The sequence below is a fragment of the Lactuca saligna genome, chromosome 5 (assembly GCF_052625555.1).
Source record: "Lactuca saligna cultivar CGN05327 chromosome 5, ASM5262555v1, whole genome shotgun sequence".
NCBI lineage: Eukaryota > Viridiplantae > Streptophyta > Magnoliopsida > Asterales > Asteraceae > Lactuca > Lactuca saligna.
Genome location: NC_136421.1, coordinates 261140693 through 261161387, shown reverse-complemented (window position 1 = coordinate 261161387; position 20695 = coordinate 261140693). Strand labels below are relative to the sequence as shown.

General features: G+C 33.7%; 3 protein-coding genes across 4 annotated transcripts; 1 reads left to right on the top strand and 2 right to left on the bottom strand.

Annotated features, from left to right (window-relative positions):
• The first annotated feature begins 3912 nt into the window (after positions 1 to 3912).
• On the top strand, positions 3913 to 6569 carry LOC145047578 (ubiquitin family protein). The gene is made up of 6 exons (XM_078995881.1): positions 3913 to 4283; positions 5237 to 5381; positions 5539 to 5653; positions 5739 to 5802; positions 5876 to 6041; positions 6128 to 6569. The coding sequence occupies exons 1-6, from the start codon at positions 4024 to 4026 to the stop codon at positions 6371 to 6373; spliced, it is 996 nt and encodes a 331-aa protein (XP_078852007.1). The 5' UTR covers positions 3913 to 4023; the 3' UTR covers positions 6374 to 6569.
• A 5142-nt stretch (positions 6570 to 11711) lies between these two features.
• On the bottom strand, positions 11712 to 14997 carry LOC145047577 (uncharacterized protein At4g06598-like). Of its 2 annotated transcripts, XM_078995880.1 has the most exons (6): positions 14626 to 14997; positions 14446 to 14498; positions 13526 to 14249; positions 12696 to 12771; positions 12468 to 12594; positions 11712 to 12316 (listed from the first exon to the last, which is right to left on the bottom strand). In XM_078995880.1, exons 3-6 carry the CDS (start codon positions 14230 to 14232, stop codon positions 12135 to 12137), a joined length of 1092 nt encoding a protein of 363 aa, XP_078852006.1. In that variant the 5' UTR covers positions 14233 to 14249; positions 14446 to 14498; positions 14626 to 14997; the 3' UTR covers positions 11712 to 12134. The 2 variants fall into 2 exon arrangements, with proteins under 2 accessions (XP_078852006.1, XP_078852005.1); XM_078995879.1 differs by lacking the exon at positions 14446 to 14498 and having other exon boundaries at positions 14626 to 14993.
• Positions 14998 to 18513: 3516 nt separating this feature from the next.
• On the bottom strand, positions 18514 to 20695 carry LOC145047576 (uncharacterized). Its single transcript, XM_078995878.1, has 2 exons — positions 20460 to 20695; positions 18514 to 19854 (listed from the first exon to the last, which is right to left on the bottom strand). The coding sequence occupies exon 2, from the start codon at positions 19850 to 19852 to the stop codon at positions 18713 to 18715; it is 1140 nt and encodes a 379-aa protein (XP_078852004.1). The 5' UTR covers positions 19853 to 19854; positions 20460 to 20695; the 3' UTR covers positions 18514 to 18712.

Genomic DNA, 20695 nt, shown 5'->3' with positions numbered 1-20695 from the left:
TTATAACGAATAAGTTATGACCCCTCGAAGTTTCGCGACGGAACCGGCACGACACCGGGGATATGTGAATAGTGAATTTATGATAGAGCGAATTTTGTACTTAGTTATCTAAATGAAAGTCGTAGAATATGTTAAGCTGAGAGCGTCCATAAAAAGAACGCCCAAATCTGACTTCGTATGAGGAAGTTATGATTTTTCTAAGATTTGGCTTAGTAGTGCACGACCCGAAACTCGAATTTTAGTTCGAGCGGTTGTTGGCTTACGCGACTTAAATGAGAGTTGAAGATCACATTAATAGGAACTCAACGGTAAAAAGACAGACGAAAACAGAGTTTTTATGAAGGAGTTATGAATTTTTCACGGTCATTTAACAGTCTAATCTTCTCGTACTCTTACATTTAAGATCGGTGGAGAATTAGCCGACGAAGTCAAAATGAAGTTGTAGATCTTATTTTTACCTACGCGTAGATATAAAGACGTCAAAAACGGAGCTCGTATGTGAAAGTTACGAATTTTAGAAGTCGAAAGTGTGTTGTGCGCAAATGGTGACGTGACACAATCTTGGCCATTGCTTTCTCCCCAAGTCTTGCCACCAGATGGTGACATGTGGCACCAAGTTCATCCATACTTCACCCTATAAATAGAACCTCTCTCACCCTCATTTTCTTCACACCTTCCCATTCTTTCTTCTCTTTACTCTCTCTAGAACCTCTCTCTAGCCCCGAAACCCCCCGAAAAGCGTAGGGAACCTCCCTAGCATGAGGTGGAAGCCCCCGAGTGCTCGACGACTCCGAGAAGAAGAGATTTTCGGCTCGGGAACGCTGCTCCAAGCAAAGCCTGGTTTTCTATAAAACCCGTGGTAATCGAGCTATGCCTACGCTATTTTTAATATAGCTATTATTTAATCATAGTAACATTATTAGGAACTTATAATAAGTACTTGGGCTATTATTATGGGTTATATAAGTATTGTTTAGCGCTTATATAATAGTAATAATAGCTAGACTATTAATTAGTCTCAGCGAATAATAGACTAAACTCTAGTGGTAATAATACTAGGTTTCGTCGAAGGAAATTATTTTTAAGAAGCGAAGCGCTGTTTGAGTTTGGAATCACCACCTTTTAAAGTGAGTGCATAGTTACTTTCATCTTACACATAGATATAAAATATTCTATATAAATTACGTATTATGTGTGCATATTATTTGAATATTTGTTGTCTATGCTGGATGAACGATTTTATACATGTTTTAAAAGATTTAAACGGTATATTTATTTTATATCTACAAATATGGTGCGGATAAAGCATGGGTAGATGAAATAGTTGGTGTTGTTGGATTAGTGTCTAAGCCCTATATTTGGTATGTACTTGATCCGGTTGAGCATGGTCCTTTTGGGTTGCCTTCACCAAAGCAACGTAACTATATTTTACCCTGAGAAGGATTTCCAGATATTGACTAAGTCTTATTGTGATTTTGATATCCGGGGAGACGTTGGAGCAGCTATTAGATATTCCTCACCATGATATTGCATAGACAGCTTTGCAAGGTGAGTTTTCCTCTAGTAGGAACGGGTCGAAGGCACCAATGTCAACCCATTTATGTATGTTAGTATATGTCAGGCTTAGGCTCGATGTCGGGGTTAGCTTGATGTAGCTTATATGTATCGGACTTCGGTTCAATGTCGGGGCAAGCCCGGTGAATGTTTGCATGCTTGATGTCTTCGTGATTCTTGCATGTACTTGTTTATGTGTTCTGGACTTCGATTCGATGTCGGGGCAAGCCCGAGGAAGGTTTAGCTTATGTGTGATGTGTTATGTGTTCCGAACTTCGGTCCGATGCCGAGGCAAGCCTGAGGAAGGTTTAGCTTATATGTTATGTGTTATGTGTTCCGGACTTCGATCCGATGTCGGGGCAAGCCCGAGGAAGCTTTATATGTTTATGTTTATGTTTATGTGTTATATGTTTTTTGCTATGTTATATGTGTACCGTACTTTAGCTCGATGTCGTGCAGGGCCCGATGTCGGACCACGGTTCGATGTTGGGTGGGACCCGATGCCGGATTTATCCGATGTCGGGCGGGGCCCGATGCAGTGGGCAAGGCCTAATATGTGCTATTATGTGTTATTGTATGGTATCTGGTAGTTTGGGGGAGCTCACTAAGTTTCGTGCTTACAGTTTTCAGTTTGATTTCAGGTACTTCAGCTAGCAAAGGGAAGAGCTCGGGATGATCGCATGACACACACCACAGTTTTGCTAGCTTGGGAGATTTACTCTGATATTTGATATGTTGACATATATTATGATATTTCGATATACATGGTTTATGATTTTATATTATCGTGATGATATTTATGGTTTTAATAATATTTTAAAAACGAAATTTTTGAACCGTATTTTTGGGATGTTTCATATTCCTTCATATATCGAAAGACTACACTGTCGTCCTATTACATGACTCTGAGATTATAAACTCTAACGACGATTGGTGACATATTTTCCGGGTTGTCACAACATACTTGATGTTGATCAGATATTAACACAAGTCCAAATCCTTCATCTAGCCCCAAATTTTCTTTTAGATTTTTCCAAAAACCGCTTCCAGTTTTCTTTGTCTTCCATACATACAACATCCCAAAACAATTAGGAATATTTGTTTCCATCCTTACCTATAATACATATCAACTCATCACCATAAAAATTGTTTAGGAAACATCCAATCAAGTTAATGAGTCTTTTACAACATGTCCTCTAATCCTTCTTTACTCCATTAAAACATATGTAAATCTTACTAAATGAGTTTTCCAATATAGCATTGAGTTCACAAAAAGTTTCACAGTTGATCCTTGGTTTGACCTTCTTATTTATCTCTTCACCATATGATTAGAGTTTTGCATAGTGTTTTATAATGGGACCTTTCATAAGTTGCAAATCATGTTTCTTGGCTCTCAAACACTTTCATACTTATCTGTACACCAAACTTCTTTTTTACTACTTTCTTAAGTAGTCTACACTTATGCTTGTTAACAAATTGTGTAATAAAGTGACTACCAATCCATATATAAGTAACAAGTGATCCTAATTTGAAATTTTTGGCACTATTATGCTCACTTTTAAGAGACTTTATTTAGAAAGATTCATGAACCCATAACCTAAAAGTGCATTGTCTATCACCACATTTCACTAACACCCTTTTATTAGCATTCCTCATATAACACAACTAGTAACCACCAGTAATTGCATAATTACATATCACATGTTTTAGTTGTTTAGGATCTTAAAACCTCATTCCTAAAACTAGCTTTTGTTTCTTCCGGTGAGTGCTTCATTGAAGGTGGTTGGAACATCATCTTCAAGGATATTGTCACCAATCTTTTCATTCTCTTACTTAGGTAAGGTTTCAAGGATAGTATTATTAAGCAAAGCTTACTTAAAAACGGGTCTTTATTGTTATTGAACAGGAGATGAGTAGATGACTGTTGTAATCATCTAGGTTAATGTCACCATTTTCATGGTCTTGTACTCCTTACAAGGTGCAACTAATTGGTTTATTGGTTGTATCAAGGACTTCGGTTTTGTCTTCTTCCAACCATTGCTACAAGTTAGTAGTACTAAAGTGGTCTATTTGCATAAGGATTACACAACCACTTTCATAACCAATGACTATGAAGTCGGCATAATCAAGGTGAATCTCTATTAACCTTAATACTTTAGGGAATTGAATCTCCAAGACAATAACAAAGGGGTAACCAGTTTACCCCTTTTATAATCTCAAAAGTGGATTTTAAACCCCATCAAACGATATTATTCCCCTAAAAAAGCCGGAAAAAAAATCATAAAACCAATTAAACTAATTCATAAAACTTGGATAACATTTTCCCAACACCAAATTAAGGTTTTGAGAACGGTGGGTACAAAAAAGAGAATTAAAAAAAGAAGCGTCTATAATTTTCTTCCGCTATTTCCGCCACGGCGCCATAGTTCTTCGTTGCTGAAGAATCTCCTCACTCAAGCAACGACCTGAATGGCATCGTCGTCGTTGACGTCTCCGGTAACGGAGGAGGAGCTAACCCTGACGGTGAAATGGAGCGGCAAGGAATACACCGTCAGAGTGTGCGCCGACGACTCCGTTGGCGAACTAAAACGACGCATATGCCAACTGACCAACGTACTCCCCAAACGTCAGAAACTTCTTTACCCTAAAATTGGATCCAAACTCGCAGATGATTCCACCCTTCTCTCCGGTCTACCCCTCAAATCTTCTCTCAAAATGACAATGATCGGGTAAACCTATAAGTGTTTGTCTATCTTCACGTAGTCCCAATTTCTTTCAGTTTCTTCATCAACAAATGAAGTTTTTGATTTGTCAATTATTTTCTGCATTTTTGTTTGTGCTGAAAGGAGTTGCAGGTTTAGCATGAGTGATTGGACCTTTAATTATGTGTCAACGAATAGTCCCAATTGTATGCGGTTGGCTGCATAAAAGTATATCTGTCTGTTTTTTCTGTGATGATTTCATTGAAAGCTTTCATCGCAAGGCCCTGAGCCTGAAGGGCCATCATCTTCGTAGTTACCGTATGCTATTGGCTCTTGACATGTGAACAAGAAAACCTGTCTTTAGTGGGATGCTTACTGACTTTCATACATGTGCTTCATGGAGAAAATACTAAGTTTAAAGATGATTGTGATCTGCTGATTGCTGTCAACCTTATTACTTCTCATAAACATGTTCTTGTAGTACTAAATATAAGTTAGTTAGCCTGTCCCATTCAGGATTTAAAGTGGCTGTCTCCTATAGAATGGAGCAAATTTAACAATTTATTGAGCAGTTTGTTTTCAATTTTGGTGATCCTTTTGTGTCAAGTTATCATAAGTCAGGTTTAACAATTGTTCATGTTCTGACATCAAGAATTCAAGATCCAGTGTTAATGAACATGAATTTGTAATCTTCAACTTACTTTGAAATATTTTAATTAGTGAATCTCAGTTTCTTGCCAGAAAAGGGTTTGAACATCTTGAATTGTTCTTCAATTTGAGCCACTACACTGTAAACATTTGTAATGTCCACTCTTATTCTAGAAAGTTATAGTGAATTAGTTATAGTTCTGTAAAACGTACTCTATGGTTTGTATATTGTCTTTCTACAGATGGAAAAGTGTTTTAGTTTACCCCTATGTTCTGATCTTTTTCTTGTTTGACTTATGAACATTTATAATACATGAATATGATTGATGCAGTACTGTTGAAGATGATATAATCGTGGATCCAGTTGATGCTCCAGAGATTGTTGATGATTTTGAAATCGGACAAGATGAAGCTGTTGACATTAAAGACAAAGAGGTCAACAAACAGAAACTAAGGAGACGTGTTAATCAATACAAGGTCATCATCATTTTAAGTTCCTTCTTTTCTTTCCCCATCAAGTAAAAAAGAAACAATATCTTAACCATAGTTAATGTGGGTTATAATTTCAAAGAATCCTTGCATAGAATTTGATTTTGATTATGATATGTGAAAGTGGATGTTTATTCATTTGTAGATTGAACTCCGAAATCCGTGTCGAAAGGGGAAGAAGCTTCTTGTGTTGGATATAGACTATACTCTCTTTGACCATCGGTCAACAGCAGAAAATCCACTTGAACTCATGCGCCCTTGTAACAACCTTAACTTTATCATTCTCACTTAAATAATTAAAAATAAATAAACAACCGAGTAACACTAACTTTCTAACACATGCAGATCTTCATGAGTTCTTATCAGCTGTTTATGCAGAGTATGACATCATCATATGGTCTGCAACAAGGTTAGGCTTAATTTTCTCAATCTTTTTTTAGCTTTGATGAATACCAATTATAAATCATTTTATTTTTCTTCAGCATGAAATGGGTGGAACTGAAAATGGGACAACTTGGAGTACTGAGTAATCCTGATTACAAAATTACTGCTCTTCTAGACCATTTAGCAATGATCACAGTTCAATCAGATAGTAGGGGAATCTTTGACTGCAAACCACTTGGCTTAATTTGGGCACATTTTCCTGAGGTTTGGTTTGCTTATTTTGTTTGAAACTTTAAAGGGTAATTTGGTCAGAACAAAAAGTGACATGTCTATAATATTTGGCTCTGCAGTTTTACAGTTCAAAGAATACAATAATGTTTGATGATCTACGGAGAAACTTTGTAATGAATCCACAGAATGGATTGACGATAAAGCCCTTCAGAAAAGCACATGCAAACAGAGACAATGACAGGGAACTAGTGAAGCTGACTCAGTATCTGCTTGCAATTGCTGACCTGGATGACATCAGCATTCTTGATCACAAAAAGTGGGAGTCATATGATGAGGCAAATGTCAAGCGAAGGCGTCACACGTGAGGTCAGCTTGTATCTTTCCTACGTTTCTTTTGGGGGGTATATTTGCCAAAAGTTTGTAGCTTTGAAAATTTATGCAAGTCTCTTTTTATTTTCCTCAAGTAGAGATATTTATTAAAATTGAACCTTGTTGGAGAGTGTATGTATGCAGATTTTTATTTATTTATGCCGATGCTCTTATAGTGCTGATTCCTTCAAATCTTCTGTCAAATGAAGAATTAAAAATAACCTAAAAAGTCAAAACCATAACACATAACGATAATGGTATGTTTGTTATCTGTGCTTTGTGCATGGATAACAAACATATTATAACGAGGATGAGAAGGTCATTTATGTCTTTTGCAAAAACAAAAGGTCAGCATGTCCCTCTTTTCATGTGGAACAAAAAATTACAATTATTAGTCATATTGATATAAGTCTTAGTTGAATTGTGTGTACATGGTGTAACCGGAGCTTTGATGTTGTTTCACCATTGTAATTAGAGCTTTGATATCGTTCCATTATATGATACTTCTTCTTACAAAGCAAGTTCATCATAATGTTTTTATTTCAAGATTATGTTTAATCTTAATACTTTTCACTACAATAACAAATTCCATAGCTAATTGATACAATTCCATAACCAATTTCATATCTACCTCTAATTGGGTTTTAGGTCAAATAAGTTTTCAAACTAATAGCATTTTCTCATTCAAAACATATTAAAAATGATTTTATGCAATGCACATTTATGCCATGAAGGCCACATAACACATAACAGTACATATAGCATCAATTATCTCAAAACATTTTTGAACATAGTTATAAATTACATGTATTTTGGGTATGTACTCAACTTCAATTTGTAGTAAAAGTTAACCGCAAGTCCCAAGTGATCCCACACCTTAATCATCACCTAATCAAAAGTTAATTATATAATTAGGCACTAATTAAATGTTTAATTATTGGATTGACATGAAATTCACTAGACATGTTTCGTAAGACCTTTAAAGGGTTAATGAATTGGAGTTGTGTTGCATAAGTTATAAGCAAAACCAAAAATATGTACAATAGCACAAAATGATAGTATTGGGATTACACTATGTCGTTGACTGTGTGAATTGTATGTCACACCCAAAACGACTCAAAAGCTCAAGAATGGCCACAAAACTTATCTAGTTCACTCTAAACACTTTCAAACCAGTGTCTAATGACTATTAGATATCTAAAAAGTCAACTTAAAAAAACTTATATACTTTCAAAATTATTTAAGCATCCTATTTGTGCATATCATGCTAGGATGAGTGTGACCGTAAGATCTGATCTCGGTATCAATTAGACAATTGTTTTGTTTATTTGTTGTCAGTAGATTTCTAGATAATCCTCATGTACACAAGTAGATGTTTGATATCCCTTGTGTGGCCTATGATGATGGCCCTTACTGACTGTTTGTGGATATAAGTGCAAAATTTGACCGTGACGTTAGTCATGAGCTCTTCATATCCAACCATCGAACTTTGTTTGTGATATTAGTGCAAAAGTTGGTACTATCGTATGTCGTATGTACTGAGCTTTACATGTCCGGTCTTTTTTTGTTGAGTTAGACTTATGAGATTGACAAAAGGGTGGGAGTAGTTGCATCGTATTTATTGGTTGATCTTGGTTTACCCTTTTTATGGAAATTGTTGGACTTATGCATCCCTTTGGAAATAACTTTGTTTAAAGTAAATCTTTTTGGCATATAAGACCATTGATTTGATTTGAGTTATTAAACCCTAAGTGTTCTTTGTGTTTTAAATATTTTTTGGAGGCTTGGTTCAAATAAGTTTGATTGACATCCTCTCCTTCTAAATGACCTAACCTGAGGTAACTTACTAGGCAAATTCATTGCTTAACATAGTTTGATGTGTGTTCAGATTAAAGACATTGGCTTCAGTTAAGGATTAGCTTGGACTTTAAGAAGGCCACAAAATGTGTGGTGAGCTGGAGACTTGTTTTTAGATGTTTACTGTTAGCAACCTCACTAGTTTTCAAAATTGATTAAGTTTACCTTTTTAGGACCAAATAGTTTTTACGCAAAACATTATTTTGAATCTTTTTGTGGGAATTTTTCCACAAAGGATTTTTCTTAAGTATAATTTCAATAGGCCCTAGCGAGGAGTGTTACGTATGATTAATAAATTAAAAAAATTTCAAGTTAAATGGTAAATGATAAATGATTTGTCTTAAACCATTTAGTTTATCATATATAGTATAAAATTCAACTTGTAATAAAAATGACATCATATAATAAAAATATTCAACTAACAATCATTAAATTTTCAATAGTCATATGAAAAGATTAATATTATTTTGTAATAGTTAATAAATTTGAATATTCAAATTAATATGGTAAAAATAAATATTTATCTATAGTTTTATACTTTTATATGTAAAGTTGAAGAGTGGCGAGAGTTTAAATTTTTATTAGCTACTTAATTGATTAACATTTTTTTTTGTAAAACATATTCAACTATCTTACTTAATAATCAATAATCACACTATAACACTATAAGTATGAAATATAGAAAAAGTTAATATTATATTGTAATAATTAATAAAATTAAAATGGTAAAAGATAAATGATTTATCGTGAAACTTTAGTTTGGATGAGTAACTCAAAAAGTGTAATTAATTAAATACATTATTTAAATAAAATAAATAGATTTAATTTTAAAAAGTAGTTATTTATATTGAGCCACACGCTTTATTTTTCTAATAATTTTTTCAAACTTTTCATTCATCTTTTTCTTATAATTTTTCTTAAATGACAGTTTAACTATAAATACTAAAATATAAGATTTAAGTATCTAATTGTACATTTCTTTCAAAATTTTAAACACCCAAATATATAAATAATTTTTTTATTTTAAAATCACAAATATAATACATAATAATAAAATATCAAAGTTTGTATTATATGGAGACGTATAGTATCATAATTGATCAATAACTAAAAAAGAATAATATCTTTATGAAACTTGTTTCAATATTTACATTTTACTCGTCCATAATATTTGTATCCTCGCTTTAAATCTATATATCTATATAGCAAAAACTATTAAGTTACTTTAATAACATATATAACAAACATAAAAATTAAAACTATGACATCGTAACATGATTGGAAACGTAGTAAAAAAAACTCAAATCAACACAATCTTTGTAATAACACAAAATCCATAAGTAAAAATTTCATTTTTAAATTCATCAAACCAAACATCACATGTCTCGAAATTATCCAAAATACAAACTATCAAAAAATATCAGAGTAAAAGAGATCATAAAATGCACAAACCATGAGGGGATGATGTGGTGCCATTATGTCGGGCCCTTCCTTTTCGAACCGGAAGTATCTGAAACCACATAAATAAAACTCCAAGCATAAGGTTTAGTGAGTTCCCCAAAGTACCACATACTAGACATATAAATGGGCCTAGCCCTAAGGTATATTCTAACCCAATACAAAAATATGGGCCTAGCCTTAGGGTATCTTTCAACCCATCTTATACTCGTGGGCCCATCTCTGGGGTCTATTTCAACCCAGATCATTAAAACATGTAAAAGTCACATAACAGCTAACATTCTACATAACAACATGGTGGGTCGGCATTGGTACCTTCGACCCACAAGCATAGTGAGAAAACTCACCTCGAACTGAAGATAACTGAACCGCACACTCGAGCTGCTGCAAACACTGCTCCTCACACTAAGCATAACCCAATAACAACCCTAATTAATAATCAAGGGTTAACCCACAAAAAAAGGTCTAAATCATATTTTTATCTTCCCAAGGGCAAAAGACCATTTTCCCCTTCCACTCACGACTCAACTAGCCAAAGTCCACAACTCCTAAAGACCCCAGACCCAAAAACATCCCAAAAGGTTTTTTGAGAGTACGCTCGACGTACTACTTGTTACACTTAGCGTACAGCTCGATCTCGAAAGGATCAGGTGCTTCAGCCTGTTACGCTCAGCATACACGAGGTTATAACCAACGTAAACCCTTGATGGCCAAAATCTCAATCTAGGTCTTAATACAATAAGGCTTAATGTCCAAAATTCATATCTAACCCTAACAAATGTCTAAAACTATAAAGTTGTGACCTTTATGTATTTGCATGGCTACAAGGGGTCCAAAATCCAACCTTAAGTCTTATTCATGACCAAAAAGCTTACTTGATCAATCATGCATGATTAGGAAAGATCAAAATCCCATTTTTATGAACCACAATGCTCTTAAATGAAAGGAAACACTCCTCATTAGGTTTGGAGTTGCTCAAAATCCCAAGATCCAAGGCTATGAAACCAATAATGAACAAATCTTACTATATAGTTAGATCTAAAGAAATAGGCACCAAGTATAGAGCTTTATACCTTATGAAGGTTGCTAGAGGTGTGTTAATCCCAGATCCACAAATGTTTTAGAGCTTCCAAGAGCACTCTAAAGATCTCCTTCCTTCAAGAATGGACACACAACACTCAAAAAACTCAAAATCTCACCAAGAGAGGTTAAGGTTTGCAAGGGGGGTCGTTTAGAAGATGGAGACTGAAGGTAAGGGAGGGTCTAAGGTCATAATGTTCTTTAAATATGGTCCAAACCTAAAAAATTAGGGTTTGCCCTCTACATGAGTACGCCCAACATACACATGCGTACACCTAGCATACTCGAGAAATCCGCGATCAATCATTTAATTGCCTACACCCGACATATCCATCTTGTACGCCCAACGTAGGGACCATTTTGCAAACTTTTTAAAGAAACAAACCACAAATAAAATATACCTAGAACACTGGTGTTACAACCTTTAAACATTTGTTCTTTCCACATGTTTTCTCTCTTACATTGTATGTCATTTAAAATGTGGCCAAAAAAGCGTAAACCAAACAAAAAACTTGAAAATTTTGTATTCCTCTTTCTATATATATTTTTTCTCATTTGATTTATATCCGTGTGTTTCTTAAATGATTGACATGTTTAGATTTTAAAAAAATAAATAAATAAATAAATAAACTACCAATCTTTTGATATTCTTTTAATTACACAATTTTAATTTTAATGCTAAATAAATATAAGATATATATTAAAAACTCATGAATAGAAAGATGATGGGATGAAAGTTTCAAATGAATATAATGCAAGAATGATAATTTGTCTTGAACCATATTCATTTAGATTACCTCTATTATAAAAATTTATAAAAATAAAAATTCTTACTATAATCTTACTGCATTCTCTCTTCTCTTTGTATGACATTATCTTACCATAATCCTATCGTATCCACTCTGTCCGGAAAATGGTATTATCTTGAAAACAAAATGCTACATCAAGAGTCTTAAAATTAACATTAAGAGATGAATAATCATTACAAAATGTTTGAAAGGAATCCCCAAATAAATGACAATTAGGAGGAAACAAACCACCCCATATTCCCATAGTTACCACTAGCTCCAGTGAGACCACTAGGCGCAAGTATGTTGCTAAATTAGCTTAACACAATAAAACCACCCACATACACATACACATAAACATACACATCCACATCCACATCCACATTCACATACACATACACATAAACAAGCACACATAACCTCCCAAAAAACAGGCAGAAAAAAGGTACCACCCAGGGGCCAGGGCCTCATCCCGCAAACAGTTTACCATTTGCTATAGAGCCGACATTTTGTTGGTCAGCTTCAGAATGAGATTAGTCAACTCAAAAGATACAACAAAAAACACGTTTGTTTTTCAGATGCGAAGTGGGCCCACTTCCTTGTTTTTCAAAGATAATTTTGAAAACTGAGATTCCACACTATCTCTACTGTTGGTTCGCTGATGCATAATAATCGACTCTTCGGATGCTGGTTGTTGCTGTTGTTTATACAGCCCTCTCAGCCTGCCAATCTCTCTCTCTAGAACTTCATGTTCCACTTTAAAAAAAAAAAAATTTGCTTCAGTGGATATATATAACTATAGCAAGTAGCAACTCAATACTTTAATAAGTCATCACATAAACAAAACCAGATAATCAGAGAAGATCCAGACCAATTATATTCATATTTTGCATGTTTAGAAACTTACAGTACTTGATAAGTTGCTCTTGAGCCAAATTCTCTAACCGCTGTTTCAGTGCTTTGTTCTCCATGTTCAGAATAAGACTTTGCTGGTTTAGAAACTTTAGTTGAGCAGATACCTCAGAGCCTTCTGCCTGCAATCACATCAAATATATATTAAGTACCTGTTTGAATTATAAAACAGCTATCAAATATCAATAAGACAATAACAAGTTTAGTTTGAATTATAATCCACCTGTAAAGCTTGTACATTCCTTTCCAATTCTGCTATGTATTGAAGCTTTCGCACCCGAGAACGTTGAGCAAATTGCCTGTTATTAGATTTGTTCATAAAAGTTAATAATCACCATAAATCCACGTCATCATCTTTAATCTATGTTATTACTTATTAGTGGAACATGTTACCAAAACCACTCATACAGATGGGGCCTGTTATCAAAAGCAGGAATACCAACTTGGAGCTTTTAGAAATATTGTTAAACTACATTTCCTTATTGGCACCAGAAAACAAGGATTATCATACATGCCATCTTGAAAAGGAAAGTAAAATATTTCAAACCAAAGGTAGGAAAGTAAAGGAGGCCAAATTATAAAAAAAAAAAAAAAAAGTTAGGACTTAATGGGGAATACCCCTTGTAATCCTTATCCCTTGATTTATCTATTAAGTCGTTCTTTCTACACTAAGTCAAAAAGAAATACTCATATTATATATATATATATATATATATATATATATATATATATATATATATATATATATATATATATATATATATATATATAGCTTACAAGATTAAGTTATGTCCCCATCAAGTCCATTAAGTCAAAAGGAAACAGCACCTCACTTCATTTATAATGAAACAACTCACTAAAAAGCTTTTGAAAGTAGAAAGGAGGAGAAATTGAAATTGTATTTGATGTACAAAGGTGTTAATTTCATATTTCAACTAGCAGAGTCGACTTGTAACACAGCAAACATGATTTACATTTCCTATTTTTTAATATTGTAAACTTCAGCATGCCCTAAATCCCAAAATGTAAAAAGGAGAAAGAGAATTTACTTACTGCTTAGCACGCTTAGTGTCTGTTTCTGATGCAGAACCCTTGTTATTAGATGAATCACTATGTGCATCTTGTGTACAAGATTCAACTGTGTCTTGCTTTTCGTTTGTTGGTGAGACAATCTTATTAACCTCTTGTGAGGCACCCGATGATGTAGAGTTTTGCAGAATAAATCCATCCCTAGAAGAATTTGCTGAATCCCAACCACGATTCTTGTTTTTTGTCATTGGATTATGTTCTACATAAAAAGATGCATTCCTAGCATCTTTATAAAGATCAAAGTCTTGAGATCCCCATGAAGGAGGAGATTGAGAATTCATGTTTCTCAATCTGTACTCAATTTGTGCAGCATGTTCTATGTTGGCATTAGCTGCTTCCATATATGTAAAAGAGTCACTTGATGAGCGACGATGACCTCTTCTTACAGGTGTTTCTGGTTCATCAAGAAGTTCATCCAGCCATGAAGGTTGTTCTTCTACTAGAAGGCTTTCAGAAGAAGTACGTTGATGATGATGATGATGATGATGATGATGATGTGAATTTACATTTCCGTCCCTGTACTTTGGTATCCCTTTTGGTCCACTTGCAGTGGTTGGAGTATAATCAGGATAAAATGGGGTAATGCTTGGAAATGGACTTTTAGGGGGAAGGGAATAGTGTTTTCCACTGTACATATTTCTTATTGTTGATGGTCCCTTGGAATTCTCCATAGCCAAATCACAAATTCCTGTAAAATAATTATGGCAAAAGCATATAAGAAACTAATATATTTGTATGGCAGAAATAACTAGTAATGGTGAATCATCTACAACCACCATAATCAAATTATCGTTTCTTACAGATGAGCTTAATAATTTAGTACCATTGAGGGGCGAAATCAGATTCAAACCAATTTCAGTTGATAATATTCATATTCATCATACCTTATAGTTTACACCTAAAATTTGCACCTTCTTTCTTCCTATTGTTTATCCTCCTAATAATTGGAAAAAGAACACTAATTAATTCTACGTAACCTACATTCTCTCAAAAAATCAATAACTTTCAAGCTAAAACGACACAAATTCAATCTTTCACGAGGAATTTACTTAGCTGATCATTACCTCTATTACGCAGAGAAGATTTTCAAATGCAATGTGATTTTCGGGAAGAAACGAGGATAGTAAACCAAATCGACTCGAATCGAAGCTCAACTTGCTGTTCTTCTTCTAGCAAGTGTTGATCATTAGGGTTTTCTTCCTCTTCGAACAGCTCTCACTATCTATGATCTATCTATCTCTATCTATCGTTGGAGCTGCTCTGCTCTGCTCCCCTCCTCTTTCTCTCTCTCTAAAATTCTTGAATTGTCGTCAATGTGGATTGGGTTGCAGCTGGTCGATGAATAATGAATAAGGCTTGCTTTTGACAGCCCAAATGAAACCAATTTTCTTTTCTTTTGTCGTTTTCAGGTTTTTGTTTATGAAAATATAATATCACATTAGAAAATAATATTTAACGAGAAATCAAATCTACAAATATAACTTTTTAACAAAAATCAGATAAAACGAGTACAATGAAAATGATAAATTAGACTTTCAGGGGTTTTAAAAATACAATTTGTTAGCTTTTTGTTGGTTTTTTTATGTTGATAAGAATTATTTTGGTCCAAGTCTTGAAATGGAACCAATAGCATGGAGATGTCCTTGTCATCACACCAATATATTAAGAAAGATTCACCAAACACAAGTATCACCAATGTTCAAGTTGGCCATGTACAGCTTCTGCCATTGGGGATGGGGTGGAGTGGGGTATGTAGGGTTGGAACATAACAAAAAAGGTAAAGGTATTAAATATTAAATATAAAAATAGATTTCTTTTACAAAGGTTTTAAAATTGGAATTATTTATTGGTTTAGTAAGATGGAATGTGGTTCGTTAGATTACAAAATTTGATGGATAATATGTAGAGAGGCTAATAACATAAAAAGTTTTTGTTTTTGGATTTAACCTTTTAATTTTAGCTACTATTAAAATAAAGGCACATATTTTTAGACACACCGACGAAGGTTTCTTGTGGCGTGAAATGTGACATGGCTGGCCAAGCTACTCATGAACACCGCCCCAAAGAAGCGTAGGTGTTTTGTGGCGTGACTCCCTCCACGGACGAAGACAACCAATGAATAAGCAGCTTTGCAAACGGTGATCAATGCCGTTTAATTCCATTTGTAGGTGAAGAAGACAACTTGAATTTCAGGATATGGCTTATTTGGTCCCTGGACTTTTCCAACGTGATAGATCCTACCCTAAATCCATATTAGTTAATCAAAAATGATTTCTGGGATTTACAATTCATACCCTTGAATTTATATATATATATATATATATATATATATATATATATATATATATATATATATATATATATAATGGTAACCATTTCCAATGGCTAGTGGTTTGATAATAAGTTTGTAGTGGAACTGACATAACGCTGAGATAGCATCACTTTTTGAGTGGATTAGGTGTGACGATACCACTTAGCTTGAAATGCAAATACAAGTCAAACAAGTGATACCCTTTACATTATAATAAAACCACTCATTTAAAAGAAACTATCAAACCAATATCTATTTTTTGTTTTGTTTTTTATTTTTTGAATTTTAGGGCTCGGTTTTATCGAAAAACGTTAATATATAAACAAAAATTATAATCTTTGTTATTTATAAAGAGACATCTATATCAATGTCAAACCGCAAATTCAGTATTTTATTGAACTATTTAGTTTCGTTTACTATAACTTAATTTTCATCTTTTGGTTTGAAAAATCGTTTGATTTTGATTTCTATAATTTCATACTTTTTTGTTGAAAAACCAAACTGTAAAATTTGGTTTGTAAGTGCAACTTTCATACAAACACATTCACCATTTATATAATATAATATAAAAACCATTAAACTTTTGGTGAAAAAAATATAGATACGAGACAAAAGTTAAATGATTTTTTCAACCCAAAAAAAAAAGTTGAAACTAAAACATAGAAACCTAAACCAACGTTTTTCAAAAAAAAAAAAAAAAAAAAAAAAAAAAAAAAAAAAACTGAACTTTATAGTTATAAATTTTGATATATTGATATTTTTTTGTTGAAAATAAACATCTATATCAATATATGTTGATGCCAAATCTTTTTTTCTTTTTTTTGAAAAGCCATTCAATTTCGATTTCTATGATTTTGTATCAATTTTTTTTTTTTGGTTGAAAAAACATTCCATTTTGGTCTCTATAATAAATTTTTTTTTTTTGGTTGAAAAAACATTCCATTTTGGTCTCTATAATATACTTTTAGTAGAAATATAGACTATATCATAGAACTATTCAATGTGTTTGTATGAAGTTGCGGTCACGAACAAAATTATAGAAACCAAATTTGGCAGTTTGGTTTTTAAAAAACCGAAAAGAAAATTGAAATCAAATGTTTTTTCAACTAAAAAAACAAAATTGAATTGTTTTTCAACCCAAACAATTTAAACTAAATCATACAAACTTGAACTTAATGATTGTCAAACAATAAACATTGAACTTTACGGTTTGACATTGACATACATCGATATAAATGTTTGTTTTTAGAGGGAAAAAAAAAAAAAGATGCGATGATGTTCGAAAAAAAAAAAAAAAAAAAAAAAAAAAAAAAAAAAAAAAAACTAAATTATGTTGATATTGTCGAGGTTTATAGTTAACACAGAGTCCTTAAACAAATTAGCTTGCAACTGAATTATTTGTTTCCGATATATACAAACTAAAAGCGGTTATTCGAAATTGCCCGAATCTAGCGAAACTTGAATGCTACCTTGAGAGTAGCATGGTCATTTGTGGCATGAATGCATTATTATTATTATTATTTAACTTATTGCACATCCACATGTATTGATGTATTTGTTTTAGATTGTTGGCACTCATTATGATTCCTCAAGTGGTCATCGGTTTTAAAGCTAATTAAAGCATGATTTATTAAAATTTGTTGCACCCGAAAGTACGTGTGCTAAGCGCGTATAATAAAGGGTCAAGTGGCTACATTTTGGTTGTTTGGGATTTTATAGCTTGGTTGGAAAGAATACCACTCTTTTCTTAATTTTGAGAATTAAAGAAACATGTTATGATATGGACAACATCATTTTCTTTATTTTAAGAAGTAATGAAAAATGCCTTGAGATTCATCCTAGTAATAGTAGGGTCATCCTTCATATAAGGTATGTCCAAAATAACTGAAACACATTCTACCCATTTGACCCGTTTTTTATTCGGGTAAATTGGATCGGATAGTTCGGTTATCAAATAACCCAAATTTACAATGGTTTGGGTAATAGGTAGAAATTTTAATTCGTGTATACCCGTTCTACCCAGATTGAATTTTCAAAATTATAATAGCTATATATTATGGATTTCTTTTCGCAATTGTATACAACAATGCAAAGATTTAAAAAAGAAAAAAAAAAAAAAAAAAAGCTAAATGTATTCTGACACCAACCATTTAACTATTTGCCATTCTTTTTTTTTTTCACCCCAACTCTTCTCATGTTAAAAATGACCAATATTATGAAAATGGTTTGTAAGGGTAAAATGATCATTTAGTTTCACTCAGCCGGTTTAATCAATCTCGAAAAGAAACAGACCTTATGACACATTCACCCGCTTTACCCATACAGTACTTATTGTAGGAAAAAAAAAAAAAAACAGCACATAAATATCATATCTTACAACCTGAAACATTTCTCCAAATAAATAATTACACAGTTCTAGCTTTCAGAGACATACCTTTTGTTGTTTTATTCTAACACCTTATCCCCTCATTCACATATATATATATATATATATATATATATATATATATATATATATATATATATATATATATATATATATATATATATATATATATATACTTTTCATTTCCATACCAACATAAAATAAAAACCAACCTTTTGTGTATATGCAAATATCCGGGACAACCAAAGACTAGAATAACGAAAATTGAACCCTGGTGTCATTACCAATATAAACAACCGCGTAAACTGGTAACAACTAACGACACATCTCCAGATTTACAAAGCGAAAAAAAAAAAAAAAAACATTCATTGTGCATTGAGCATTGAGCATGTAATGTAACTCGAGTACTTTCGTCAATTTTTCTACCTAATAACCTGATATCAGTATTACTATATCATTGAGGAACTGAAAAAACCAAATACCCATTATCCCAACGAACCCTAATCTCCTGTCCAACTTGCAGCCCTTTCCCTCTGATGATTTGACCCCATTTTCCAATAAGATTATAGTAACTCCCACGACACTTCAACTTCATTAAAAAAAGATCACCCGTGTCATAATCTCGTGCATTTACATTTATCTGAAGCTCGTTTCTTAACTGCTCTCGTGCTTGTGATGCCCAATACAAAAGAATATGATCTTCAATTGATTTCCCAGGTAATGTGAGGAAAGGATGGTTTGTATCCACATCAGATGAAGTTAGAGCCTTTTTAATTGGCCATTCTTCTTGATGATGATGATGTATCACTGGGATTGTTGTAGGGACCACAGTCTGTTCATAAGGGACAGAAAAATGAAGGCAGCCATTAGCCCATCTTATCTTGATCTCTTTCCCTACCCCTAGTCCCTTGCTACGGATAATCTTTCCCCATTTTCCTATTAGATTATAATAATTACCACGCCACCTCAGCTTCATGACGTATATATCCCCTGTATCAACATCGCGTGCATTCAAATTGACTTGTTCTTCGTTTCTCAAATGCTCTCTTTGTTGAGGCGTCCAATGGACAAGAATATGGTCTTCAACTGATCTTCTTGCTAAAGGGAGAAAAGGGTGGTTTGTGTCCACGTCAGATAGTGTTAAAACTTTTCTAATTGGCCATTGATCATGATGGGGTACAGGTGCAGGGATGATTTGCAATGGTGGAATAGCAAGAACTTGTTGTTGAGGGACTGAAAAGTGAAGGCATCCATTAAACCAACGGATTTTGATCTCTTTTCCAACATCGAGTCCTTTGCTGCGTACGATTCTTCCCCATTTGCCAATCAGATTGTAATAACTTCCACGCCATTTTAACTTCATTACATAAAGATCACCAGTGTCATCATCTTGAGCATTGATGGCTACTTGCTCTCTGTTGAGAAGGTGATCGCGCTCAAGCTGTGTTAGATGGACAAGGATGTAAGTCTCAACTGGCTGACGAGGGAGAGTCAGAAAGGGGTGAGTTATGTCAACGTCTGAAAGTGTGAGGGCCTTTCGGATTGGCCAATCATCTTGTACTTGTAATGCATTGTTGTGTCTAGAACGCCTCATGCCTGTGGACAGTGTAGAAAAAGAGAATAATTTGTTACGACTAAATAAACTTTGATCATACGGATTTTCATTATTCAGAGCACATATACATTGAAATTCACTAAAACCTTCCTCGGACACCTCTAGCAAAAATCAAGACAAGGATCATAACCAAGAATATAATAACATATGTAGCTTTCACTACAAAGACGACATGTAGATAGCATAAAATTAGCCGATCGGAAACCCTACAGAGCCTACATTTGTCACATAACAGAGTAAACAGTATGACACAGCAACAAGCAGCTTTCGATGTAAATCTCTTAAGCTTCCACGTTTCAAGTATAGGAAGCCCAAGTACGTGCAGCCAATTAATTGCAAGTTTAAACCACACAAAGAACATATATAGGGCTGGGGCTAGGGCTAGAGCTAGAGCTTCTGCATCTTACTTTCAATACTAAAAAAACAAACAGTTCAAAAGTAAAATAAAAATCGAGAAAACTGAAACCCAGCCTAATCAAGTAAGGGATTAGCTAAAAGTTTTGTACGAGAATTAAAGACAAATGAGCAAGAAAAGTAGTTGGAAACCCAAATTAAATATGATTTCGTACGAAGTAAGTAATAGTACCTGCGTTTGTCAGCGATGGGATTTGATCGGGAAAAACCCTAGAGAGAGAGTTAAGAGAAATTGGGGAAATTAAACATGTACAAGTAGAAGAGGAAGAAGATAATGGTTAATGGCGGCGTCGATTGTGTGGATGAGATTGGTAGAAGTGGAGATGGAGGTGGTGGTGGTGGTGATTTTGGTGTGGGGAGGGAAGGGAGGCTGTAGCTGAACTGGCAAAATATGGAGGCCAATTCGCG

What these genes read in the sequence shown, in the direction of transcription:
- LOC145047578 (XM_078995881.1), top strand. Translation starts at nt 4,024, where the DNA reads ATGGCATCGTCGTCGTTGACGTCTCCGGTAACGGAGGAGGAGCTAACC. An exon ending in GACGTGTTAATCAATACAAG is followed by an intron (nt 5,382 to 5,538) that starts GTCATCATCATT and finishes ATTCATTTGTAG; the next exon opens with ATTGAACTCCGAAATCCGTG. An exon ending in ACTTGAACTCATGCGCCCTT is followed by an intron (nt 5,654 to 5,738) that starts GTAACAACCTTA and finishes TAACACATGCAG; the next exon opens with ATCTTCATGAGTTCTTATCA.
- LOC145047577 (XM_078995880.1), bottom strand. Translation starts at nt 14,232, where the DNA reads ATGGAGAATTCCAAGGGACCATCAACAATAAGAAATATGTACAGTGGA. An exon ending in GGAATGTACAAGCTTTACAG is followed by an intron (nt 12,595 to 12,695) that starts GTGGATTATAAT and finishes ATGTGATTGCAG; the next exon opens with GCAGAAGGCTCTGAGGTATC. An exon ending in AGAGCAACTTATCAAGTACT is followed by an intron (nt 12,317 to 12,467) that starts GTAAGTTTCTAA and finishes TTTTTTTTAAAG; the next exon opens with TGGAACATGAAGTTCTAGAG.
- LOC145047576 (XM_078995878.1), bottom strand. Translation starts at nt 19,852, where the DNA reads ATGAGGCGTTCTAGACACAACAATGCATTACAAGTACAAGATGATTGG.